We start from the raw sequence: 27,953 nt of genomic DNA, 5'->3' as shown, positions 1-27,953 counted from the left end.
GGGCTTCAAGGCAGGGGCGGGGCCGGAGAGGAAATAGGGCGGGAGAGTCCAGGTCAACCCGGCCAGCACGCCAGGCTGCTGAAGAAACAAGCGGAAACGCCTCCGTTTTTCAAAACAAAGAGGAGAAGCGGGAGGCGTGCGCGGTCTGCGGGGCACTGACCTGGGCAGTTGGTCCGTCGGGCCCGGGCCCTTCAGCATCTTTGGGTGGCGATGGAGAGAGGCCTTGAGAGCTGCGGGCGCCCGGAGTCCAACGGCCTCCGGGCGCTTCCGATCACCTCGGCCGTGAAGGAGCTGTGGAGCCGCGTGCTGGAGACCCTGAACCTGCTGTCCCCGCAGGAGCTGAGCAACTTCCGCATCCTGCTCAAGTCGGTGGACGAGGAGACGCGCGTGACCCCCTGGCGGCTGGAGCTGGAGGGCAAGAGCAAGGAAGGGCTGGCCCGTCTCCTGGTCCAGCACTACTGCGAGCCTGCCGCCGCTTCGCGCGTCCTCATCAAGGTGTTGCAGCAGCTCCGCCGCGCCGACCTGCTCCAGCGCTGGCAGGACGCCGCCGCCACTTACGACCGGGGTGAGCTGGGGGCCGCCAGGTGCCCGGCTGGGGGCGGGGCCTGGTGAGCCGGGGGGCTGCGGGTTCTGGGACTGGGGGGGCCGGCTGGTGTAAGCGCGGGGTTTGGCCCGGCTGCCCGGGGGTTCCCGGCCCAGCTTGGGGGCGGGGTACCCCGTTTGACTCGGGGTGCTGAGGCCAGCGGAGCGAGGAGCGGGCGGGCGCCCTGGGAACCAATGACGCGCGGCGGGAAGTGGGAGCCTGGGGCAAGCGGTCCCGAGTTGCCGTTCCCGAACGCGGAATGGAATGACCCACTGAAGAGCAGCCATCGGGATCTACCAGCACATTTTGGGGTGGGTTCAGAGATCAGATCGACTCAGCAGGCCTGAGATGCTTTGTCAACGTGCACCTTCAAGAGATGATGATGTGGGAGGTTTCTAAACGATGCGTTGAGAAGCACGCTATTGGAATTCCCGCCGTCACATCTCCAGGGGATGTGTTTATGGGGGCGGGAGGGCCCCTCTTCCTGCACACCATGAGACTGTTCGCCATAAATCTAGGAAGATGTGGCTTATGATCAAGAAATGCTGTATGTAACAGGTTAAGGGTGGTTGGGGCTCCCCCCCCGCTCCAGATATAATAAACATATGTGCACCTAATAGTGTGTGAGAGAGACAGAGAAAGCAGCACTTATATGAGGACAATCGAAGTAGACACTAAAATATACCGTCGGTGACCTCTGCCATGAGCATGCTTACGATCTGATTGAGCTTTGAGGGGTGTTACCGTTGCTGATTTTGTTTAGATTTGTAATGAACGGATCACAAAGGTAACGGCCCACCGAACGTGGCGTGTGGGCAGAATACCGGCCCCGTGGACACTTGACTCTCCCTGCTTTGCGGCACCTGCACAGCATTTGTGTTGTTCCTCCCAGCTTAGTTGTTCAGGTATCCCATGAACACCTCTTTAGGTGTTCTCACCTCTTTGGATTTTGAGTCTCGTACTGTTGGCAAAGTGTTTTTTTTTTTCTTTCTAGAATTATCCAGACTACACAATATTATGGCTGTACACTGTCGGCACCCAATAAATATTCAAATTAAATGCTAAGAGACTATGTTAAATTTTTTAAAAATGCCTGGTTCCTTTACTTTATTAAAGTCCCTTTATTGATGTCTTGATCTCCCCTTCAGGAAGTACATGTGCAGTAATGTCAATCAATTACACCTTGTCCTTTTTATTGCTGGCCTGGCGCCTTCTGCCCTTGTACCTAACTGGAGTCTAAGGGAGGTCTGGTTAAAGTTTCTAGCCTTGTATGAGTTTGAAAGAGGGTGTGTTCATAATCCAGGGAACCTGTTCTAAAATTAGGTTGAAGCCTGCAGGACCTGAAAACTAAGAAGCAACAGAATTCCCTGGGAGGAGCTTCCTATTGACAGGAATGACGGTGGATTGATTGAAAAGAACAAAAATGGGGAAAAAAATAATGCCCTTTTTCTGTTTTATTCTCTTTTCATGAAAATTCATTCAGGGATTCCAAGAAAGATTCTAAAGAGAAGTTATGATTGCGTGGATGGCGAACTGGTAAATATTTTTGCTCTTGCCCCAGCACTGCACACTGGTTAGGAATGACGGTATTGAGCCACTTTGGCTGACATTGGAGCATTTTTTTGTGTGTGGCTCTTGTTGGTTAAAGGAAACTATCTGTATGGTTGTCTCAAGTGGTCAGATCTCACTGCCTTCTGTTATGATTGTGAAAGATAAACATGAGCCATATAAAACCGTTTTGCCTGCATTAACCAAACAAGGTAGGCACTGCTGTTGTTTCTATTTCATAAATCAAGAAAAATGAGGCACTGGAGGTTCGAGGATGACTGGCTGTGTGGCCCTGCAGGGCTATATAAATTGCCAGTTTAGGGTTTGTTTGTTTGTTTGTTTTTTAAGTTTTATGATGGAAATTTTCAACAAATACTAAAGTAGAATAGAAAAACAAATCTCTCAAATGCCAGCCCAATGTACTTATGACCCTGCTTCAGCAAATTAGTAACGTATGGCCAGTCTTGTTTTGTCTGCTCCCCGGCTCGATTATTTTATTTTATTTAATTTATTTATTTATTTATTTTTTTTATAATGATTTTTTATTATATTATGTTAGTCACCATACAGTACATCCCCGGTTTTTGATGTAAGGCTCGATGATTCATTAGTTGTGTATAACACCCAGTGCACCATGCAATATGTGCCCTCCTTACTACCCATCACCGGCCTATCCCATTCCCCCACCCCCCTCCCCTCTGTAGTCCTCAGTTTGTTTCTCATAGTCCATAGTCTCTCATGTTTCATTCCCCCTTCTGATTACCCCCCCTTTCTTTATCCCTTTCTTCCCCTACTGATCTTTCTAGTTCTTATGTTCCGGCTCGATTATTTTAAAGCAAATCCGGATAACCTATCACGTTCATCTACAGATATGTTAGTATGAATCTCTAAATCTTTAGTATGAGAAAGAGATTGTTCAAAACATAACCACAATGCCATTATTCTACCTAAAAACAACTTCCTTAGTGTGTGCAAAGATGTGGTTGGGATTCAGATTTCATTAACTGGGTCCTATGTCTTTTGCAGGTGGTTTGTTTGAATCAGGATGCTGATTCATACAAAGTCAACACAATTACAGTTGACTGCTTTGTCTTAAGGCTCTTAACTTAGGGTACTTCTCCCTTCTTTAAACTTTTTTCTTATTGTTTATTTGTTGAAGAAATCAGGTTGTCTGTAGAATGTCCCATATTCTGGATTTTGATGACTCCAGCCCTGTGTGGTTATCTGCCGTGTTTCCTTAAACTGATAGTTATAGCTATACACATGAATTTAAAACTGAGATTGGCCTGTTAGTCTTAGTGTAAGGAAGATATTTGAAAGAAGTATAAATCCAGTCATCCTTCCCGCCCACCCTCCTCCCATAACTAATAAGAGAGGCAATCACTGTCGCAGCCCCGATCCGAACTGGGAAACCTCAATGTTGATCCCAGAAGAAACTCATTATTTCATATCTATGATGTATGTGGATTTCTGAATTAGATTTGGTTTAAATATTACTGGCTTTCCTGGAAAATAGGACTGTTACGACCTGAAGGGCAAGCGGAAGGCTTTCGTCATGTGCGTGGAGAAGAGCAGACCAGGGGCTCACCGGGACATCCATCTAATGGAGGAGTGGCTTGGCCAGTGCCAGTTCGAGCATACACAGTGCATCAATCCTAACAAAATGGTAAAATTAAAAACGAAAATGAAAAATTGTAACTTGGATCTTATAATTTTCCTTTCTTTTTTTCTTTTTTTTTTTTTTTTAATTGGGTTTTGGAGGGGCTTAGTGGGTGGCTTAGTTGATTAAGCCTCTGACTCTTGGTTTCGGCTCAGGTCATGATCTCAGGGTCGTGGGATCCAGCCCTGTGTCCACTCTGCGCTCAGTGGGGAGTCTGCTTTAGGATTTCTTTCCCTCTCTCTCTGCCCCTCCCCCTGCTCATGCTCTCTCTCTCTCTCAAATAAATAAATAAATCTTAAAAAAAAAATTGGGTTTTAATACCTGGCAAGAACCAGGACTTGCTGAGCAATCCCATGTATGCCCTGATAAAATTCTTGATGCATTTGTAATCTTTAGTGTGTGATACCCTACCTCCCCTTCCAGTCAAGCAGGGACCTCTGCAGCTGAAGAGGGAAGGGGACCCAGGCGGCGTTCTAAGCAAGATGGGCAAGGAGGCCAAAGGACAAGGCGTGAGTCTGGAGTAGGCAAGTTCCAGAGCCTTTAGCAGCAGGAAAGACCAAGGAAACCCCTTTAGGTAGTCACCAGGAGGCAGGCCAGAGGCATTCCAGCTGTGTGAGTCCTTGTGGGATTCATTTGGAACCTGGAAGAGGTGTAGAGAGGGAGCTGATAGCCCTGGGCAGAATTGCATTGTGACCTAACTAGATGATAACTGAAAAAATAAGGTGGAAGAGTGGTAGTGGGAACTCCATTTGACTTCTCTGACCCTAGTTGAGTCATGACCTAGACCTGCCTTTATTAGGGATAGTATAATGGGAAAGCCCTTCCTAGATCCCAGGAGTCCCTGCTAATGAATGTTAAGGAACAGTGCAGCATGGGGCTGTGGGTGCCACACAGATGGCCTGAGCTGGAATCCCGTCTCTCTCTAGTTGTTACCTTAAATCTGGTTCTCACCCGAGGGTGATTTGTCCCCGTCATTTGGCCATCTGTGGAGACATTTCTGGTGGTCACACCTGGAGGGTACTACTGGCTTCTAGTGGGTGCTGCAATGCCCAGAAGAGCCCCCACAGGAAAAGATTTTCTGGCCCCAAATGTCCATGGTGCCATAGTTCCAGCAGCCCTGAAATTGACCCGACTACCTTCCTCTCCTGGAAATGGGGTTGATGAGAGTGACTTACGTTGGAGGGCTATGGTGATAATGAATGAGCTGCTGTGTCAAAATGCCCAGAATAACAGCTGGCTTATAGCAAGTGCCCAGTAAGCTTTGATTTTATTATTATTTTGATGGTAAAAATGGAGACTCTTTTCACTTTCCCCAAGGATTGTATCAGAATCTCTGAGATATTGCGTGGTTTCGAGTCAGACGGCAGATACTGCTGTTCCTTTGTTTATTCTCTTAGGGGTCTTATTTGTAAATATTTAGTAGTGTTAGTGGCTAAAGTATTTCACTGTTCTTAGTTTCATTTTCCAGATTATTAGTTTGGTTAAACATCTTTTGGCTATCGTTTTCCTTCTGTAAATTGCTTAGTTTCCTTTGCCCTCTTTCCTACTGGGTGGTCTTTTTCCTGCTCTTATAGTTATTTTCCTGGACTTTATTCATTTACAAAACGTAGTGCAAATACTTCCTCTTGTCCCTGTTACTTGTCTTTTGATTTTTGTTGTTGTTGTTGTCTTAAATTGTATAGAAGCCTTTTTTGATTTTTTGTGCATAAACTTGTCGATCTTTCTTGGTGGCTTCTCGGTTTTTGTGTCGTGAACAAATCCCATGCCTTCCCAACTTAAAAAATGTTTAAACTGTTTTTCTGTACTACTTGTATAGTTTGAGGCTTCCTTTCTAACTCTGGAATCTTATTTTTGAAGTAAGTGTGAGGTAAGGGGTCTTACCTTATATCCAGATGGATAGTCAGTTGTCTCAGCATTTTTTTTTTTTTTAAGATTTTATTTATTTATTCGACAGAGATAGAGACAGCCAGCGAGAGAGGGAACACAAGCAGGGGGAGTGGGAGAGGAAGAAGCAGGCTCATAGCGGAGGAGCCTGACGTGGGACTCGATCCCATAACGCCGGTATCACGCCCTGAGCCGAAGGCAGACGCTCAACCGCTGTGCCACCCAGGCGCCCCTGTCTCAACATTTTTTGAATGATGTGTCCTTCCCCCACATATTTGAAACGCCACCTTTATCATGAAATAAAGTCCTGTATATAATTTGATTGGTTTCTGGAATCTAAAATATTCCATTCATATGTTTGTTTATACTTCTCCCTGTACATCACTGTTTCATTCACCATGATTTTTTTAGGACATTTTGATGTCTGATAGGACCTATCCCTCCTTTTTTTTTTTTTTTTTCTTTTTCTTTTTGACTTCCGAATACTCTTGGCACTTTTTGAATATCATCTGTTCTCTGTGAGCTTGAGAGTAATCTGGGTAAGTTCCACCGAAATCCTTTGGGAGTTTGATTGCCATGACACTGAATTGAGATTCATTTGGAGTGAATTGGCAAATTAATAGTATTAACAGAAGCATGGACATGTCGTGGTGTATGTTGCCTCTTCCCTGAAGTTTTCTTTATCCTTTTCTTCATTTAGGTAATGTGTGTTTCTTAGGTTTATTCCTAGGTATTGTCCTTGTTTGGGTGTGACCATGAACGGGACTCCCTTTCATTATGTGGTTTAAATGATTGTTGCCAGGGCACCTGGGTAACTCAGTCAGTTAAGTATCTGCCTTCAGCTCAGATCATGATCTCAGGGTCCTGGGATCAAGTCCCACATTGGGCTCCCTTGCTCTTAGGGGAATCTGCTTCTCCCTCTGCTCCTCCCCCTGCTCTTGCTTGCTCTCTCTGTCTCTCTCTTATAGAAATAAATAAAATCTTTTAAAAAATTAAAAAAAATAAGTGATTGTTGCCAGTTAACTGGGGAGGGGGAGTGTTAGATCTTTGTGAGTTAATTTTGTGTCCGGTCAGCTTGCCAGTCGCTAGTTCCAGTAGTTACTTGGTTGATTACGTTATATTTCTAGATAGTCATGGCATCTGTAACTAATGAATTTTAGCTCTTTGTTTCCCGTATTTAGACTTACTTAAAAAATTTTTTAATTTAAATTCAATTTAATTAACATATAACGTACTACTAATTTCAACTACAGTGTATTACTAATTTCAGAGTTTAGTGATTCATTAGTTGCATATAACACCCAGTGCTCATTCCATCAAGTGCCCTCCTTAATGCCCAACATCCAATTATCCCATCCCCCCTATCCACCTCCTCTCCGGCAGCCCTCAGTTTGTTTCCTATGATTAAGAGTCTCTTATGGTTTGCCTCCCTCTCTGTTTTTATCTTACTTTATTTTTCCTTCCCTCCCCCTATAATCATCTGTTTTGTTTCTTAAATTCCACATATGAGTGAAATCATATGGTATTTGTCTTTTCTCTGACTGACTTATTTTGCTTAGCACAATACACTCTAGCTCCATCCACGTCATTGCAAATGGCACGGTTTCATTCTTTGATGGCTGTGTAATAGTCCATCACATGTATATATCACATCTTCTTTATCCATTCGTCTGTTGATGGATATCGGACTCTTGCCATAGTTTGGCTATTGGTGGACGTTGCTGCTATAAACATTGGGGTGCATGTGCCCCTTTGGATCACTGAGTTTGTATCCTTTGGATAAATACCTAGTAGTGTAGTTGCTGGGCATAGGGTAGCTCTGTTCTTAACTTTAGAGCAACCTCCATACTGTTCTCCATAGAGGCTGCCCTGTTTGCATTCCCACCAACAGTGTAAGAGGGTTCCCCTTTCTCTGCATCGTCGCCAACATTTCTTGTTTCCTGAATGCTTAATTTTAGCCATTCTGACCAGTGTGAGGTGGACTTCATTTAACTTTTACTCACTTTATTGAAGGGGGCATGGAGTAGTGATAGCAGCCATTCCTGCCTTGCTTCTCTCTCTGGGGGGCTTTGCTCTGATGACATCGCCCCATAGTTTCCGTCAGGTGTATGTTATTGGTAGACACTCCATTCCCTTCAATTTCTAGCTTTTTGAGGGCATTAGCTTTAGAGAATAATAATTTTTATATGTTAAAATAAGTTAATAATATAAAATTTATACACACTAGCCCTTCGGGGAGCTATCATTCTGTTGTATTTTGTGGTAGAGAATTGGAAATGCCCTAATTCTGTCAAAGAAGAACCAGTGGCACAAGAAGAAATCGTAGGAATTCTGAGAACAACCGAAAGGGAAGTGACAAGTTAAGGAACTGATATTTTTCTCATATTAACCCTGTTTAAGATGTGATTATTTTTGTATTTGTCATGTCCTTGGATTGCATAGGAAAAGGGCCATCTTTAGCATTTCTGGTTTTTCTTACCTCCAGTTCTTTTCAACATGTTATCCTATTTTACAGGAGTTAATCAAGAAAATAAGATCATTTCGTGATGGACTCAATGAAAGTAAAGATGATGTTGGCTGTTGCCTTGTTACCCTTATGTCCCACGGAGAGAAAGGCTTTATTAAAATGGAGGATGGTGAAAAAGTCAGCCTGGAGGACATTTTTGAAATGTTCAATAATAAAAATTGCCCAGCACTTCAGGAGAAACCAAAGATCTTTATCATCCAGGCCTGCAGAGGAGGTAAGTGACGACTTCTTTGTAATAGTCATGCTTCTAGGAAATTCTCATATGGATGATTGAGAAAAGAAAAAGAAGTTAAAAATATTTATTTGTTTGTTTCTTTAAAGTCAGAGGCCCCTCAGTTGATATGACTTTAGTTGTGTTGTGTACTAGAGACTTTGGGCTGGGAGGAAGGGACAGAAGGGAAACTTAGGCTGCGGGAGGGTCCAAGCCCCTCATGGCATGAGACAGGCCAGGGAGCCTCACGTCTGAGAGAGACGTGTGCGGTTTCCAAGGGCTGGGCCACCGTCCGTGGGATGCCAGGCGGCCTGTGGGGCCGACATCCAACTTCTGGAGCTCCTGCGGATGTTGTCTTTGTGGAGATACAAGCTTGTTGGGACTTTGATTGAGGGCTTCTGGTGTGTGTGGTGTAGTGCTGTACTTTGTATTTTTGTTCTTCAACAAACAGAGAAAAGAGACTGTGGTGTTGAGACAGACGATGAACCCATGGAGTCTGATGACATCTCCGAGAAGCGGAGGCTGCCCACGTTCAGTGATTATTTCATCATCTATCCCACCCAGGCGGGTAAGACATGAGGGTGGATGACAATGACACACACTTTCTTCCAGAACGTGTTGGATCATTCATACCTTTTTTTAAAAAAATTTTTGAATTATCATTGCTTTACAAACTGACATGTATAAGGAGAATTTTTCATTAACCCATCCATCTCTCTGCACAAATGTTCCCACTTTTAGAGATGGCAGGTTGGCATCTTACTGCTCTTCTCTTCTGGGAAGGCACAAACCTCTGAGCAAAGTATCACATGGTAAAGGATCATTGGCTCTCCTATGAAAAAGATCTTGGCCCAAAAGCTAGTTCTGTCACTTGCTGTATTAGAGAACTTCAATGTTTTTTAATCTCTAGATATATCAGTTTCTTCATGTAAAACAGGAATGATGGAATTTACTTGTGTCATTGAGATGTTATATAAATTGAATTATATAACCGCAGATGTGCTTACCATAATAATTGGCATAATAAATCCAAAAAAAGAAATTAGCTACGATTATTACTAATACATGATGCTAATAATATATTATCACCATTACTTCATTACTAATACTATTATTAATAATAAGGTAAGGTCCAGAGAATCTTGTGTGTGAAGAGCCACCCCTTCACTTGATTCACTTGTAGGAAAGACAAGAATTAAGAGGTCAAGGACATTTCTTTCACTGGGCTGTTTGTTTGGGGTTTTTTTAAGGTTCTGAAAAAAATTTTTAAGTCCTCTCTACACCCAACATGGGGCTTGAACTCACAACCCAGAGATCGGGAGTCGTGTGCTCCACCAACTAAGCCAGCCAGGTGCCCCCCTTTAGCTGTTTTTATCTTGACTTCTTTCAAAGAGGATTAAGGCAGTTTACAAAAATGTATATGGAATTCAAGCTAAATTTTAGTGGAGAAATGTAAGCAAAGGAACATAGGGCAACAACTTAAAATGAAATATACTTAGTGTTAAGATGTGAAAAACACCTCCATTAAAGTGAGATGTAAGATTTCACTCCTTGGTTATTTACCCAAGAGAGATGAAAGCGTGTGGCCTCCCAGAGACCGGCACACAAATGTTCATAGCAGCTTTATTTGAAGTGGTCAGAGACTAGAAACAGCCCAAATGACCGTCAGCAAGTGAATGAATAAACACATGGTGGTATGCCATACGTGGAATACTGCTCAGCAATAAAAAGAAATGAGCTGCTGATATAAACTGACCACAGAATTATTATGGAGCAGTTACGGGTCAGGGCAAGGAACTTCATGTTCCAGTGTTATCGACTGAGTGAGTTTTATGACTGTGTACTGGGCTGTATATATTTGAGGGCTAGAGATTCAGTTTTAAACAGAAGAACTAAAAATCTCTGCCTGCCCGGAACTTATGTGCTAGTTGGAGACAGAGAGACAAACATAGAGAAGCTACCTATTATGCTATTTTATGATCCCATTTGTATAAAGGTCAAAAACAGGCAAAATTGATCTGTGGTATTAGAAGTCAGGATAGTGCTTGCCTCCGGCATGCAGTTTTTGGGGGGCAAGAAGGGGACTTTGGAGCGCTGGCACCATCTTGTTTCTTGATGAGGGCACCAGTTACAGGGTGTGTTCATTTTATGAAAATTTATTGAGCTATTTTATACCCCTAAGTTTTGCACACTTTTCTGTGTGATGGTTACCTTTCAGTGAAATGTTTACCAAAAATAAAGTATGTTGCATAGTGACCATTGCCATAGAGAAAAATAATGCAGGGACAAGGGACATAGGAAGTGTCCGGGGGCAGGAGTAGAGATTGCAGTTTTATTTTGTTTATTCTTTTTTTAAGATTTTATTTATTCATTTGACAGAGAGAGAGAGCACAAGCAGGGGGAGCGGCAGGGAAAGGGAGAAGCAGGCTCCCACTGAGCAGAGAGCCTGACGCTGGGCTCAATTCCAGGACCCTGGGATTATGACCGGAACCGAAGGCAGACTCCTCACCGATTGAGCCACCCAGGTGCCCAAGATTGCAGTTTTAAAAAAAAAGAGATGGGGCGCCTGGGTGGCACAGCGGTTAAGTGTCTGCCTTCAGCTCAGGGCGTGATCCCGGCGATCTGGGATCGAGCCCCACATCAGGCTCTTCCGCTGTGAGCCTGCTTCTTCCTCTCCCACTCCCCCTGCTTGTGTTCCCTCTCTCGCTGGCTGTCTCTATCTCTGTCGAATAAATAAATAAAATATTTAAAAATAAATAAATAAAAAATAAAAATAAAAAAAAAGAGATGTGTAGAGATGTCCCCACTGAGAACCTGACTTTTGTGTAGACAGTTGGGGGACACGAGAGAGAGTGAGCTATTCAGATATTTGAGAGAATTTATGTTGTAAGAGAAGAATACTTCGTATATAGCAATGACAAAAACTCTACGTATAGACAAATAGACCACTGCGATAGAAGAGAGAACCTGGAGGCAGAGCCAAATAGGCAAGGAAACTAGACATGTGACAAAGAAGCCATTGCTGATCAGTGTGGAACGAACGGGCCGTTCACTAAACAGTGCTGGGAAAACCAGCTTCTGTGTGGGAGAAAAATAAAAATTCATTTTCAGATTTCCTGGCCCAGGGTTTATTGCCTCTTTAATCGTGTGGAATGTCGAGTTAGTCTATAATAACGCTCCTTTTATCTCTCATATTTATGGCTTTCTTCTTTTGCTCTTTATCAGTCTTGCCAGTGGTTTATTTAGTTAAGAACCTGTTTTTAGTTTTGTTAATCCCCTCTAGTATCTGGTTTTGATTTCATTAATATTGACTCTTGGTTTCCCTTTTTCTTCATTTTGGGGGCGTTTATGCTACTCTTTTTTTCCCAGCTATTTCAGTTAGGTACTTGGCTCATTATTTTCTCTTTTTAAACATATTTTTTAAAGGTATAATCCCTTCTGAGCACTGCTTTCACTGTATCCTTCACATTTTAACATGGAACACTTTTATCCTTCAGTTCCAAGAGTTCTTAAATTTCCATTGTTCTTATATGTGTTAGAAACATGTCTCTAAATTTCTGTGTTGGGATTTTAAAATTTGTCTGTTACTGACTTCTGGTTTATTTGTGCGAGGAACTGAGAAGAATATGGACTACAGGACCAATTTGAAATCTGTTGAGACTTGGGTTATGCCTTGGTCTTGAGTAAACTTTTTTTTATTTTGAAGATTGATTGATTGATTTTTTTTAGAGAGAGTGTGAGCCCTGGGTTGGGGGGGTGGGGTGAAGGAGGAGTAGAGGGAGAGAATCTTCACGTAGACCCCACGCTGAGTGGGGAGCCCAACCCAGGACTCAATCTCACGAGCCTGAGATCATGACCTGAGCTGAAACCAAGAGTCGGAGACTTAACCGACTGAGCCACCCAGGTGCCCCTCTAGTGAACTTTTTAATGGCAGTTGGACTCTCCTAGATATTCTGTGTGTGCTTAAGAATATGTGTTCTGCACTTGTTGAATGTAGGGTCCTAAATATTTCTGTCAATTAAGCATAACTGTGTTCACTTGTTTTATGTCTCCATTAAATTTGTCTGCTTGACCTGCCAATATCTGAGATAAGTGTGCCCATACGTCATGTCATTGTGGTAGGCGTGTCTGTTTCTTCTGTATTCCCAGTGTTTTTGTTTTCTTTATTTTGACACAACTTGAGTAGAGGCATTCGATTTTAGAATTGCAGTGAAATATATAGAAGAAATAAGATAAAATGTTTTAAGCACTCTTTAGTGAACCTACTGTGCCAAGTAGTGCTTTTTTGTGTGTTAGTTCCTTTTGTCTGGAAGGCATATAGACACTTGAATATTCTTTTGGTCCATATTGGCCTGGTATACCTCCTTCAGACTGTTTTCTATTAACCTTCCTGGGCCCTTATGTTTTAAGTGGGTCTGTTTGAGATAGGATATAGCTGGGTTTTTTTTTTTTATTAATTCGGTGTGACCGTATCAATCTTTTTACTGGTTAATTAGGGCAATTTGTCTTTATTGTGACTGTTGATATATTTGCCCTTTTGCCATTTTATTTTGTGCTATTTATTTTTCTTTGCTTTATTTCCTTCTTTTATGGCTCTTGTGTTTGCTTGATTATTAGCAGAGTATGTCATTCTAACATTTTTCTCCCTCCTACTGACCTGGAAGGTAGACATCCCATAATTCTTTTTCTCATGGTTACCCGTGCAATTTTAAACATGTGCAGTTAGCCTAAAGTTAATTTTTAAAAAGCTTATTTTTACTCCCTGATGATTCAAGGAACCTTAGAACACTAATTCCTATTACATTCTCCCACACCTAAGTGCTACTTTTGTTTAACATTTATTTCTTTTATTTTTTGTATCTTTCTTTCTTAACGTTCTTTATATAAAAATATTTATGTTTTATTTTTTGTATCTTGCTTAACATTCTTTATATAAAAATGTTTATGTGTTCTTAAATTGCCTTAAATTATTCTTCTACCGCCCCCTGGTTTTCTTCTGAATTAAGACATCAGTTTAACACACTTTTACAAATGTGTTGGCACACACTAGGATGGCCAGCACTATTCTAGGTAATGCCTAGACCTTTTTTTAAAACCCCACAAATTAGAACAGGAATTAGAACATTTTTTTAAAGATTTTATTTATTTATTTGAGAGAGAGAGAGAGAGAGGGAGAACGAGCAGTGGGGAGGTTGGAAGTCCTGCAGTGCCCAACAGGTGTACACATCCCATTAGTAAGAATTATGGTTCTTTAAGAATGAAATAAAAATATTATTTCTTTCAGTTTGTGTAAATTCTTTCCCCCTTAATGGCCAATAAGTTATTTAGATAATAATACTGAGCTTAGACCTAACTACTTTAGTAAATGGAACTCTTAGATATTTCTTTTGGCCTAGGAGCACTGAAAAAAAAATTACTGAGGGGCGCCTGGATGGCTCAGCTGTTAAGCATCTGCCTTCGGCTCAGGTCATGATCCCAGGGTCCTGGGATCGAGCCCCTCATCGTGCTCCCTGCTCGGCGGGAAGCCTGCTCCCTCTCACACTCCCCTTGCTTGTGTTCCCTCTCGCTGTCTTTCTCTGTCAAATAAATAAATAAAAAATCTTCAAAAAAAATTACCGAGACACTAAGGGCACCATGAACTGAGAAAGTTTGGGAACTTCTGCCTGGGGGAATCTTCTGCACATGTAAATACATGGGATGGGATGACCAACTGCCCCAGTTTGCCAAGAGATGGAGGGGTTTCCTGGGATACTGGACTTGTCAGGGCTAAAACTGGAAAGCAGGTGAATGGGGATGCGTTGAGCACTCTAATCTGGGCGCTCCTTTGAAATTGTTTACAGTAGGGAGAGTAAAGTGGTGGGAAAGCTAAAAGCTACTGGGAGTGGTGTATTCATACTGTAGAATACTGCACCACAGTTGAAAAGAATCGGCGTGGAGAAGTTGTAAATGTAACAATGAATGAAGACAAGGCAGCTGTAACAAAACAGAGTATGCCTTTGATACAAAGATTTGAAAGCACAATAATACAACCTGTTATGACTGAATATATGGCTGATGAAAGTATAAAACTATGGCACAAAGAACAGCTAACTTTTGTAACAGGGACTGCCTCTGGTAGAGGTACGAAGGTGGGGACGTGGGACCAGAAAGTAATCAGGGAGAAGATTCAAACGAGGCTTCAAGTGTATTTCACCAGAAGAGAAGAGCTGGAACAAATAAAGCAAAATGTTTACTGTTTATTAGATCTGGGTGGTGGATGCCCAGGTGTTCGATACACTATTCTGTGTTCTTTTTGGTATTTTTAAAGAGATGGGGCTAAAGAAAGAAATTGGAAACTGCAGATATAGTCAACTCTGATGAAGTTTTGCTATAAAGGGAGTTGAGAAAGAGACAACCTGGATGGTGATGGGGGATCAAAATTTTTTTGTTGTAAAGATGGGCAGTACTGCCGCACAGCTGCTGATGGAATGATCCAGTAGAGAGGGGACATTTTTTTTTTTTAAGATTTTATATATTTATTTGAGAGAGAGAGAGCACAAGTGGGGTTAGAGAGGGAGAAGCAGGCTCCCTGCTCACAGGGAGCCCAATGCGGGGCTCCATCCCAGTACCCCAGGATCATGACCTGAGCTGAAGGCAGATGCTTAACTGACTGAGCCACCCAGATGTCCCAAGAAGGGAAATTTTTAGGAGGGATTGCAGGTGCAACAGCTGGTGGAGCTGAAATTTTGAGCATAGGCAGTATACGTCCTCCAGGGATTAAATTAGACTGATTTTTCAAATGGAAGAAAGAAGTTGCTCTTTTCTTCCGTGGGGAGGACTCCAGGAAGAGCAGGTTTGAGGAGGAGGGGAAATCCAGAGTTTGAGATGGTAATTAGCTGTCCCAGTAGACAGGTGAAGAAGGCAGTTAATTATTTAAGTCTGGAATCAAGTGAGTGGTCTGCATTGAAGAGAGAAATGTGGGAGTCATCAGCTTATAATGTTGTTTAAAGGATAGGGCACGGGCTTTGCTCCAACATGTATAGAATGTCAAGATGAAGAAGAGTCACCCATGGAGACTAAGAAGCAGCACCTGCTGATGGGGGAGAGAACCGAGAGGGTGTGGTGGCCTGGAAGCCAGGCGCAGGAAGTGTTTTAAGAAGGAGGGAGTGACCCTGTCAGACCCTGGTGACAGGTCAAAAAAGGAAGCAGACAGGAGCGCCTGGGGTGGCTTAGTCCGTAAGCATCTGCCTTCGGCTCAGGGCGTGATCCCCGGGTCCTGGGATCAAGCCCCGCATCGGGCTCCCTGCTCTGCTGGGAGCCTGCTTCTTCCTCTCCCACTCCCCCTGCTTGTGTTCCCTCTTCTTGCTGGCTGTCTCTCTCTCTGTCAAATAAGTAAATAAAATCTTAAAAAAAAGGGGGGGGGATACAGACATAATTCATTGGGCATCTTGACAAGAATAATTTGGGATGTGGACAAAATGTGGACTCAAAAGAGCAGAACTCCAGGTACATGCGATAAAAAGGATCAAAGCTCAGAAATAGAATACTGAGTAAAATAAGTCACAGTAAACTTGGGTTTGTTTTGATTTTATTATTTTTTTTTAAGTTCAAGCAAAAACACAATGTGTTGTTCAAGAATAGCATATACACGTATGTCTGTGTATGGTAAAACTGACATTAGTGGTTTCTGTGTCGGGGAGACAGTGGGGTCTAGGAGGAGCATACAGGTGGATGCTAATTTTCCCAATACAAGAGTCAATGAGCGAAGACCCAACAGAACATTGGGTTTGGGCTATTAACTGATAATTCCTAGGGAATACTGTTAACATGGAGAAGATGCTCAATTTATAAGAAGAAAGTAAACAATATTGGAGTACTACTTTTCATCTATCAGATTGGCAGAGATCAGAAAGTTTGAATGTATACTCTTGTTGAAGATAGAGGGAATATACTTACTAATTCCTGGTGGGACTGTAAATTGATACCATTTCTTTAGAGGACCATTTGGCATCGTCTAGCAAAATTATAAATGCACATGTAATTCCTTGTCGAGGAGTTTATCTTCCAGATATTTGTACATGTCTAAGTGACACGTGCTCAACATTGTTCAGTGACATTGTTTATAATAGCAAAAGTATAAGGAACAACCTAAACATCTCTCTATAGGGGACTAGTAAATTATGATAAATCATAGAGTAAATACTATATAATCAGAGGAAGAAACTCTTTATGTACTGATGATGAGCAACCTCCAAGACGAACTGGCAAAAACAACAAAAAAATCAGGTCCTAGAACAGCATGTATAATATTCTACTGAGATCGGGAGGAGGATGGTTCTACCCTCAAATATGTCTCTTTGTACACAGCATAGATCTGGAAGGATACACAAGAAATGGATACCATTGGTTTTCTTGGGCATGGGATGAGGAGGGAGGAAGACTTTGCTGGATTCCTTTTGTAATTTGAATTTTAAACCATTTATATTTGAGTCTTTGTGTTTATTTTTTTAATTTTTTAAAAAATTTTATTTATTCATTTGAAACAGAGATACAGACCGAGAGAGATACTCCCTGCTGAGCTGGGAGCCTGATGCAGGGCTTGATCCCAGGACCGAGATCATGACATGAACCGAAGTCAGATGCTTAACCATCTGAACCACCCAGGCGCCCCTTTTTCTTTGTTTTTAGATTCCACATATAAGAGAAATTATATGGCAGTCTTTCTCTGTCTGGCTTATTTTACTTAGCATAATACCCTCTAGTCCGTTCATATTGTCACAGATGGCAAGATTTCATTCTTTTTTATGGATGAGTAATATTCTGTATGTACACATATAAATATGTAAAAATATATCTATATATATACACACACTATCGATGGATGAATTGTGAGTCATTTGAATGTATTACCATTCAACAAATGGATTTAATCACTTCTTGGTCTTTTGGCTAAGGTCATGTGCAAAAAATGGATTTAAGACATCTTCAAGTTACCTTCTTTTAGAAGTTGGATGATTTCAACAAAATTCGGGTTTCTGACATCTAGCTCACCATAGACATTTATACCAGCTACCTGACTCCAGTGAATCCTAGAGCTTGTCTTTCCTGCTTTGGAACAGAGGCACGTCGCCTGTATTCAAGAGAAGCTGCAACATGCTTTAGTCTTGTGAGTGCTTGTCACTCTTGTTCTATGTCGAGTTCTCTAAACAACTTTATTTTTTTAAAAAGATTTTACTGGTTTATATGAGAGAGAGAGAGATCATGAGCAGGGGGGAGGGGTAGAGGGAGAAGCAGACTCCCCACTGAGCAGGGAGCCCGATGCAGGACTCGATCCCAGGACCCTGGGATCATGACCTGAGCCGAAGGCAGGCACTTAACCGTCTGAGCCACCCAGGTTCCCCTCTGAACAACTTTATAATGCAAGTATGGGGGAGTCCTGGTCCTAACAATTTTTTATTTGACCTTGTTTGATAAATCTGTGGACATTTACTAGCTTCTGGCCAGAGTCTAAAGTTCTCCAATATCACTCATCAGACTCATTTTTTTTGTGGCCTAGAATCTGTCCTGAGGACTGACCCCGTGGCCATGGACTTAGGATCCCTGATTATTTTCAAAGCAATGAGAAATTTGTAATCTATCATTTGATAAAATACTTGACAGCTACTATGATTTTTGTTTTGCTGACTGGCAGGTATTCTTCAAAGGGGTTGGGACCATGTTAGAGCAGAGGTTTTTCAAATGTTATTTGCCATAACCCACAGGAAGAAATAGCTATTGTGTTTCACACAATCTAATGCCTTGATTATAAGACATACCACTATTTTGTATCCTCAAGAAGCTACCAATTAATCTATGCCACAGAAGAGATTATACAGCACATCCAGATTTCAGATTGGTGGGAAAAAGAAACTTCGATTTTAGAATTGATAAAATACGTAATTCATTGTAGTCTATTACATATATGTATATAGAAACAAATGTACATGTAACACACTAGTTTTATAAATCATAGCTGCCCTTGCTACATTTGAGCCACTTTAATATTTTCTATTTAGCCCATTTTATCCCATTACAAAAAAAGGCAGTTTCAGTCTGCTAAATTGATTTCTTGGCTGATTATTGGGCCACAACCTGCAGCTTGAAGCAAACGGGACAGGATGGATTGTCAAGCTTTGTGATGAGGCGTTTCTGACTCAGATTTACTCTAAGGGGGACAATACTGAAATTCCTATATAGTTCCCACACTGAACAGATACGTTCTGTGGATCCGTTTACAAGGTTATGGAGATGTAATTGAAGTATGAGCTGGGCATATTCCATGTACCATTTAACACATGGGAGTATACATTCATGACACCGTCACTGTGATCAAGATTAGCATATACTTCTATCTCCCCAAAAAATTTCCTCATGTTGAGATCTATCCCTGCCTCCATCCCCATCCCTGGGTCACCAGAGTTGTACTTTCTGTTACCACAGAGTAGATTACATTTTCTGGAACTTTATATAAGTAGAATTATATAGTATGTATGTTTCATGGTTTTGTGATTCATCTGTGTTGTTTTGTCTATCAGTAGTTCATTTCCTTCTGTTTCTGAGCAGTATTCATTTGTGTGAACACAATGTGTTCAGCCATTCACTTGTTGAACATTTGAGTTGTTTCTAGTTTTTGGTTATTACAAATAAAGCTGCTGTGAACACTTGTAAGTCTTTGGGCATATGACTTTGTTTTCCTTGGGCACATACCAAGAAGTGGAGTGGTTGGTTCATATAGTAGGTATATGTCAGACTTTTATTTTTTTTAAAGATTTTATTTATTTGTCAGAGAGGGAGAGAGAGCGAGCACACAGCAGGCAGAGTGGCAGGCAGAAGGAGAAGGAGAAGCAGACTCCCCGCTGAGCAAAGAGCCTGATGCGGGACTTGATCTTGGGACCCTGGGGGAATCATGACCTGAGCCCAATGCAGACGTTTAACTGACTGAGCCATCCACGCGTCCCTATGTTTGACTTTCAAAGAAACTGCCAAATCGAAAATTCTTTTTCAAAGTGGTTGCATCATTTACATTCCCGCCAGCAGTGTATGAGAGTTCCAGTTGCTCCACATCCTCGTTATCAGTTGGTTTGACCTATTTAAAATTTTTTAGACAATCTGATGGGTGTATAATAGTATCAACCTGTGGGTTTAATTTGCATTTCTTGGAGGACTAATGATTATCTTTTCCTGTACATTATTGGCCATTCATATATTTTCTTTTGCTGAATGTCTGTTCATATCTTTTACCCAATTTTTTATTGGGTTGTTTGTTGTTAAGTTGTAAGAATAATTTATGTATTCTGGATACAAGTTCTTTGATATGTATTACAGATATTTTTTTCCCAATCTGTGGCTTGCTTTTCATTTGCTTAATAACATCTTTCAAAAAACAAAAGTTTTGGGGGTGCCTGGGGGGCTCAGATGGCTAAGCATCTACCTTCAGCTCAGGTCATGATCCCAGGGTCCTGGGATCGAGTCCTGCATCAGGCTCCCAGCTCAGCAGGGAATCTGCTTCTCCCTCTCCCTCTGCGTCTCCCCCCTGCTCTCTCTCTCTCTCTCTCTCTCAAATGAATAAATAAAAGCTTTTTAAAAAAACAAAAGTTTTTAATTCTGATGAAGTCGAGTTTATCAGCTTTTTCTTTTTATACTTTATGCTTTTTGTGTTTTAAGAAATCTTTGCCTATGTTGACGTTGCAAAGATATCCCCATGTTTTTTCTGTTCCAACCTAGATTTATTATCAGATTTATTATCAATAATTTTATTACCAAAATTTAATAAATTTTGATATTCCCATCAAATATCTAAACAAACATGTTTTGTGTTTTTTAATCTAACTAATAATAAAAATAATTTCGCTAAACTTTTGAGGATCCCAAAATGAATTCTGTATGGGTATGTTCGGGGGTATTTACCTTAACATCCTATAGCAAAAGTAAGTAAAAAAAAAAAAAATAGAGAAGGGAAAATGAAGTAAATATGGCAAAATGTTGATAACTATTGAATCTAGGGGATGATTATATGGCAGTTTGTTAAACTTTGCTTCCTACTTTTGTGTATATTTGGAAAGTTTTATTTTAAAAATTCATACTAGAGAATTGTCCTCTTGAGAGGTTACAGAGGCTGCTTGAGAGGTTGCTGCTGGTCCCAGGAGTCCCCTGGGGGGCTCAGGTGCTTCCTCTCTTTGTGTCTGTGTCTCTTACGGCCCCAGACACTCTTATTAATGCAAGAGTGCTTCTGTATTCTCAGTTCGAAGCCATTTTCCAGGCTTAAATCTGGGTAAAAGACAAAGTTTGGTGCAAAGAGAGGAGGAAAATGGATGAAATGTCTTGTTTGCTTTGTAGATCATGTTGCTTTACGGCACCCTCGCACTGGCTCCGTGATGATTGAAGCGATGTCTGAAGTCTTTAAACAGTACGGAAATAAGTGGCACATCGCTGACTTCTTCACCAAAGTAAGTAAATTCCAAGGGAACACGTGCTCCATTCGTGCTGACGGTAATGCACTTAATGAGAGCATTTTCAGGAGAAGGTTGACTTTAGCCATGAAAATATGAGAGATACTGAAAAGCTGCTTGGAAATGATGAGCGGATCATTGAGTTTTGATGATTGTGGCATTCAGAAAACATGGTTGAGCCAGCTGCTGAGGGAAACGGACAGTGACATTTTCTGTTCATTGGTAATACGAGCGCATTAGATATGAGATGATCTTTCAAGTTCCTGCCTGCTCTGTAGCCTGCCATTGCAGTCAGCTTTGGCCTGATTCAGCTCCCCTAGAGAGGGCAGAACCTTAGGACTTCTTTAATGACTGACTCTAGCTCACATTTGTCTCCCCAGTTTTTAGCCCATAGTAAACATTCACTGAATGAATGCGTGCCCAATAATGGCAGTAGATTTATACACGAACCGTAGTTTGGAGAATGGCCTAATTATTGTAGTTTATCGTATCAGGATTGAAGGGCAATTTTCTTCTCAATCTGAGAGTTTTACACCCAAAGAAAGCTAAGTAGAAAAGACTGTAGAAGACTACAGTAACATGGGGCACCTGGGTGGCTCAGTTGGTTTGAGCATTGCTTTCTGCTCAGGTCATGATCCCAGGGACCTGGGATCAAACCCCACATCAGGCTCCCTTCTCAGCAGGGAGTCTGTTTCTCTCTCTCCCTCTGCCCTTCCCCCTGCTCCTTTGCTCTCTCTCGCTCACTCTCTCTCTAATAAATAAAATCTTTAAAAAAAAAAAAGAGTACAGTAACAACGATGCTAACATCTATTATCTATTGAATGGCTCACTCCGTGTTGGTTACTATTCTCTGTGCTTCACAGGTATTAATCCATTTAAGCCTTCCAACATCCCTCAGGTAGCTACTGGGATTCGCAGTCACTGTGGCAGATGGGAGCTAGTTAGTGGCCTAGCTGGCATTCCAGCCTGGGCAGAGTGCTTCTAGAGTTCACGCTGTAATCACAATTATGTATTAATTGCTCCACACCTCCCCAAGGTATGGTCACTACTTTTACTTCTTTAAAATCGAAAGATTTATTGTTACTACTTTACATATGATGTTTAACAGCTTTTAAAACCTCTTTTCACCTCATTTGAGGTAAGACCTTGGGGGGAAACATTTAAGGGAGGGACCATGGACAATTTTGACACTCATTTCAACCATATTCCCAAATATCTCATATTGCTTAATTTCTCTAAGGATATAGTTTCTTTTCTTTTTTTTAAAGAATATAGTTTCTTGTCAGCTTCTCAGGAATATGTTATAATAAAGACAGATTTAACCAACTGGAAATAGAAATTCATTTTAGCTAAAGCTAACTGAAAAATTGTTTCGCTGACCAATGTTCATTAAGACTTTACTGAACACCCTTCATTTTTATTATTTTTAAAGATTTATTTGTGAGAGAGCGCGCAGGTGCATGGGAGGAGCAGAAAGAGAGGGAGACAGAATCCTCAAGCAGACTCCTTGCTGAGGCTGGGCTCGCTATATCAGGACCCTGAGATCATGACCTGAGCTGAAACCATGTCGTTGGCCACTTAACCAACCTAGCCACCCAGGCACCACCCTTCATTTTTAAAGCACTTGCTGAGTAGACACTAGCAAAAAAAAAAGAGAAAAATCCAAAAATGAGCATGATGTGGCCTTTGTATTAAAGGCACATACAGCTTAGTTAGGTAGCAAATGGAAGATGTGCTTACAACCAACTCCGAGATTGTAGAGCTGTGGATGCTTTGGACATAGCGTAATCCAGCCCTTTCATTTTACCACACCAAGGCTCAGAAAGGGTTAATACCTTGCCTACCCCTACCCCCGGGCAAGTTGAGACCAAACCCAGGTCTGTGGACCTGAGTCTACTGCTCTTCCCATTCTGAATGCAGCATTCCAAGCGCTTGGTGGGACATGCTCTTTCCAATGCCATTTGCATCGCTTTCCGGAATGCATAGAATTCGGCCATTTCACTCTGTAGGGTTTACAAAAAGGCTTTTGCTCAGGGCTTTTGGACAGTTTGTGCTTTAATCTTTCAGGTGAATAACAGAGTGGTGCACACTGAATTTCATCTACATGAGGAACCAATTAAAGTATCACTCGTCATGGAATCAACTTTAACTAAATTTGTATATTTCTGACATCAGGAAGATGAAAAACTAAGGACTGCTTTGTACTACTTTGTAAAGAGCTGAGAGCGTTTGTAGCGTAGAACTAATAGTTTCCATTTTGCATTGTTACTGTCACCAGTTGTATTTCTCCAATTTGTTTTGCATATATATATATGGTATTTTTCTAAGATTGAACCGTGCTTATTTGAGACTTATAATTTGACTTCTTTTAAAAGATCACTGTTTTTTGAAAATGGTTTTTCCTGAACTGTTACCAGACATGGAAGTCCAGCTCTATTTGTGGACCATTTTTGTCACGTGCTTCTCTTAATGATTATACCCCATCCTCTCCCACTTGGTACTGGTGTTCGTCTTCATTTTCTTGGCTGTCTTCAAGAGCTCTTTACGTAGTTTTGTCCTGTGTTTCACCTGATTTCCCCCATATCATTGTCTGTAGCCAGCTTTGTCTCCTTTTGACTCCATAAGCCATAAATCTTACCTGGATGTTTTCATTCGCATTCTGTGCCCTTGATGCCTGTTTCCACCTTCCCCCCATCCCCCAGCTCCCTCCCTGCCGTGTAGTACCTTTGAACTACTGTTTTCTCTGCCTGGAACACTCTGTTCCACCCCAGTGTGATCCGTCCTTCAGAGTTTGGCTCAATCATCCTTTGTACAGGAAAGCTTTTCGCAACCCCTCATGCTAGGTCAGCCTTTTCTCCATGCTCACAGACCCTGTGCTTTCCTTCTGCAGCAGTTAGCACTACTGTAGTTAAATGCCAATGTAGTAGCCGTTAAATCTCTCTCTCCAGTTCAGTCATAAGCTCCGAGAGGCAGAGGCCATGTGCCTCACTCATTACTGTGGCCCAGCCTTTTTCTGTGCCTTAAGACACAGAGAAGCGCTGTGACGAATGTTTACTGAATGACTAGTCTCTGTCTCTCAATTATTTTGTCCATTCCTCAGACTTCACCTCATTACCTCTGTGCATCTAGCCATCTTCTAGTCATCTAGCAGGTGCCACCTGCTTGGATGTCCTGTGACCACTTTAACTGAACAGGTTGGAAGTCAACCTTCTCTTTCCCTCAAATCTCTTCATAAAACCCGTCTCACTGTTAATAATCCTTTGACTCCCCACTGCCTGCAGAATATATTCAAATTCCCCTAGGAGAATATCCCAAGTCCTCTGTCAGGCCTTAACCTATACTATTTGTATATTGCCTACTTGTCCTGGGTCTTGACCACACCAGGTGATTTGCCCTCCCCTCAGTAATCCCCTCACAGAATCAGGCTTGTGGATTACTGAATGTTGAATGAATGCTCTTGGCTATGTTATCATAGTTCATTCTCTCCTTTCTGCCTGAAATGCCCTTTGTTCTCGCTGTATGCTTCCTCTATACCACACATTCCTTAGGATGCAAGTTGGGTCCCATCCCACTAGAAGGAAAACCTGTATGTAGACCAGTGTTTTTAGAGTAACAAACTCCGGACTGAGCATGAGTTTTCATTGCAATTTTGTTCTAACTTTCGGTGTAACTTTGGACTACATTAAACCCCGGTTTTCACATCACAAAAGATCTGACTTGGCTGAGAACGCATTCCACTGGACTTCGATGAACTTTGGCTTCTTAATAAACTGTTCGTGAATATCCTGCAGGTGTGGCTATTTCTGAACCTAGAGGTTCAAACTGGCAGTTGCATAAGACTGTTGGGCCTGTATGAGGATACAGGTGTTTGGTGAAAATGCTCTGAAGATTGACGGTCACAATGACTGAAGCAACCCAGAATCTCCAGGCCTGTCTCCATTTCAGGGACAATTGTGTCCTTTTTAGTTAATGTGATTTCTCAAATATATATGTGTGTGATTTAGTTTTTTAAACTTTGAGTTTTGATATTTGATGTAACTTTGCTTTTTTATAGAGCATTAAACTTGGTTCATAAAATATCTGGTGAGCCTTCTCTGTTCACTTGTATGCTGTGTAATCCTAGGATTCCCAGCACAGGGGCTTATTTCAGGGGGAGGGCAGCAGCTGAAATAGGCAATAGCTCTTATTTCCTGAGAGGTTAAGTAACTTTTTCAGAATCACACCATGTGGTGAAGCTGGGATTCTAATGCATGAACTAATACAAGACAAAGTGCCAAGTGAGAGAGTAAAGTTGGAAGGCAGAATCCTTTCGGCGGACAGAAAGGACCCTACCATTTAAGGGAATGACGGCTTTGGGACAAAGGAGGGAATGGTTATTTTGGCATATTGCTCAGGCCACTGCAGGTAAGGTTCCTGGAGAGGACTGTAGCACAGCTGGATACCGGACCAACAGGTAAAGGAGGAAGTCTGCCTAGAGAAGGAGGTGGGAAGGTGCCCAAGATGAACCTGAAGTCTGGGGCCAGCTAGGTGTCCCATATTCTCTCAGCTGTAAATTAGAATGGGGCACCCCTAGCCATCCAATGCCACATGAAGTGTAGCTCCAAAAAACTACAGTCCCTAGCACAATTTTATATTTGGGAAAAACTTCAGCCAAGTTTTTATCTCTTTATTTTTTACTACTTTTTAGAGATTTATTTATTTGAGAGAGAGAGAGTGTGCAAGTGGGGGGGGGGAGAAGAGGAGAGAAAGAACCCTCAGGCAGACTGTGTACTGCTTGTGAAGCCTGACAAGGCGCTTGATCCCATGACCCCAAGATCACGAGCCAAAACCAAGAGTTGGAAGCTCAACCAACTGAGCCACCAAGGCGCCCCAAGTTTTCATCTTTTTAAATATGAACCCCAGAAATCAAAAGTTTGCAAAAGATAGGCTCTGGGATTTTTACTAAAAAACGGGCATGAACAGGCGTGCCTGAGTGGCTCAATTAAGTGACTGACTCGGTTCAGGTCATGATCTCAGGGTCGTGAAACTGAGCCTCTTGTTGGGCTCTGTGCTTAGTTCAGAACCACGTGGGACTCTTTCTCCCTCTGCCCCCCCCCCCGCTTTCTCTCTCTTTAATAAATCTTTTTTTTAAATGGGCATGAATAAAAATTGTCGCAAAAACTTGTGCAGAGCACTGGGAAGCTACAAGGTGGCTGCAAGAATACTACAGATATTCTTTGGCAAGTGCCTCTTGGGGCAAGGGCTCCTCACCGTGGTTTACTGCCGCAAGTCAGCGAGTCAGTTGTTCTTCATCTTTGGACTTTTGCCAACTCATTTCCTTGCCAAGGATTTTCATCACGCAGATGAGTTCTCAAGAGCGGTTACTGGGCTGCCTGGGTGGCTCAGTCAGTTGAGCGTCTGCTTTTGGCTCAGGTCATGATCCCAGGGTCCTGGGATTGATGTGGGGCTCTCTGCTGAGCAGGAAGCCTGCTTCTTCTCCCTCTCCCTCTGCCTGCTTCTTCCCCTGCTGTGCTCTCTCTGCCAAATAAGATCTTAAAAAAAAAGAGAGCAAAGTTATTATGTGGGAAAAATATTATTTTGTAGAGAAACACCTAAACATAATTACAGTACAATGCCCTCCTTGTAACAAAGGAAGTAGTCTTGGGACAGGAGGGTGCATATGGGAGGGAGCTGCTAATAAGGTGGCTTGGGAGTGTCCAGAACACCCTCCAGAAAAGTAATGCAGTGACAGAAAACTGCCCCTGAAAACCACCCATTCCGTTTTCATGTAGCTATTTTTTCTTTTGAAAGCCAAAATGTCTCCAGACATTTTCAGTAGTTTCTAAGGGTGTTTGTAGCCCTGCCAAAGTTTCTTTCCTTCCTTATCAGCTTTTTAGACTGCAATGGGGTTTTGTTTCAATTTAAAACAAACTGTGTTCCTCAGAAAATTTCAAAAATATGGAAAATCAAAAATATGAAAAAATTCAAAAATGAGAGGGGGAAAAAACTCACCCAGTTTCTTTACCTGTACATTAGTTTTCACCCTGGCTGCATATTAAAATTATCAAAGGAGCTATTTTTAAGAATCAGATTTTTTTAAGTCCTAGAAATGTAATATACAACGTGGTGACTATAGTTAATACTGTGTTGAATATTTGACAGTTGCTACGAGGATAAAAGTTCTCATCACAAGAAAAACCAGATAGTGACAGATGTTAATTAGATTTATTGTGGTGATCATTTCACAATATAAACAATTTATGTAGTACAACTGAAATGTTTTATGTCAATTACACTTCAATAAAAATTTTAAAAATCAGATTTTTAAAATTGAGGCTCAGCATATGTTTAAAACTCTCCAAGTGATTCCCAGGTGCAGCCAAGATACTTGGCTACTTTTTTTTTTTTTTACCATCATCTTAATGTATAGGGCTTAAATTATCTATTTATTTATTTCCAAAGAGAGACTCCCTCCCCGGGGAGTGATGGAGGGAGGGAAGGGAGAGAATCGTAACTTTAGCTAAGCGATGCTCGATCTTAGGACTGCTATCATGACCCGAGCCAACATCAAGAGTAGGTAGATTAACCAATTTAACCTCTCCTTTTTTTTTTTTTAATTGAAGTACAGCTGACACGGGTTTCAATTTTTTTTAATAATCTCCCTCATCCTGCAGTTCTTGCTTGTACATAGAATATTTTGAATATTTCTCAGTGGCTGCATAGTACTATATGAACAATACATTTTTAATAACTAACCTATTGATTGAGATTCCTTTTCTTCTAAAAAAAAAAAAATCTTACCATCTGTACAGTCTTTCCCTTTTAATTTTTTCAGGAAAATTTCCCGAAAGCCAACTTTCAAAATCTGAATTACGTACTGCCAAACTGTTCTCCAAAGAATGAAAACAATTTTTCCAGCTGTTGATCGAATACTCGCGCACGCTGTATTCAACAGCTTCCCAGGTACGGAAACTGCAGCTTAGGCCAGGGACCCGCTTAAGCTCACGTCGACGAAGGGCGACACGAAAATACGAACCGCTATTACTGGCTGCCTGCAGGGGCGCGTTCCTGACGAAGTACTGCAGGGGCGGCCG

At 41.7% G+C, this 27,953-nt stretch overlaps 1 protein-coding gene and 1 long non-coding RNA gene across 4 annotated transcripts; one reads left to right on the top strand and one right to left on the bottom strand.

Moving 5' to 3' along the window:
• The first annotated feature begins 10 nt into the window (after positions 1-10).
• LOC113253800 (caspase-14-like) lies at positions 11-24,957 on the top strand. 3 transcript variants are annotated; one of them, XM_026496767.3, is made up of 7 exons: positions 11-565; positions 2,067-2,119; positions 3,648-3,797; positions 8,191-8,416; positions 8,865-8,981; positions 20,768-20,877; positions 22,948-24,957. In XM_026496767.3, exons 1-7 carry the CDS (start codon positions 211-213, stop codon positions 23,047-23,049), a joined length of 1,113 nt encoding a protein of 370 aa, XP_026352552.1. In that variant the 5' UTR covers positions 11-210; the 3' UTR covers positions 23,050-24,957. The 3 variants fall into 3 exon arrangements, with proteins under 3 accessions (XP_026352552.1, XP_057171917.1, XP_057171918.1); XM_057315934.1 differs by lacking the exons at positions 20,768-20,877; positions 22,948-24,957 and adding an exon at positions 17,347-19,099 and having other exon boundaries at positions 43-565; XM_057315935.1 differs by lacking the exons at positions 20,768-20,877; positions 22,948-24,957 and adding an exon at positions 16,939-19,099 and having other exon boundaries at positions 43-565.
• On the bottom strand, positions 24,512-27,922 carry LOC130544386 (uncharacterized). Its single transcript, XR_008960625.1, has 2 exons — positions 27,661-27,922; positions 24,512-26,411 (listed from the first exon to the last, which is right to left on the bottom strand). It is a non-coding gene; the product is annotated as an uncharacterized LOC130544386 (long non-coding RNA).
• Positions 27,923-27,953: the final 31 nt, after the last annotated feature.

The sequence above is a fragment of the Ursus arctos genome, unplaced genomic scaffold (assembly GCF_023065955.2).
Source record: "Ursus arctos isolate Adak ecotype North America unplaced genomic scaffold, UrsArc2.0 scaffold_20, whole genome shotgun sequence".
NCBI classification, from domain to species: domain Eukaryota; kingdom Metazoa; phylum Chordata; class Mammalia; order Carnivora; family Ursidae; genus Ursus; species Ursus arctos.
The sequence above is the reverse complement of the archived record's forward strand: the minus strand, read 5'-3'. Positions and strand labels throughout refer to the sequence as shown.

Excerpts from the sequence above, each read along its gene's own strand:
- LOC113253800 (XM_026496767.3), top strand. The coding sequence starts at position 211 with ATGGAGAGAGGCCTTGAGAGCTGCGGGCGCCCGGAGTCCAACGGCCTC. Across the intron at positions 2,120-3,647 it reads ATTGCGTGGATGGCGAACTG|GACTGTTACGACCTGAAGGG; the intron begins GTAAATATTTTT and ends CCTGGAAAATAG. Across the intron at positions 3,798-8,190 it reads GCATCAATCCTAACAAAATG|GAGTTAATCAAGAAAATAAG; the intron begins GTAAAATTAAAA and ends CCTATTTTACAG.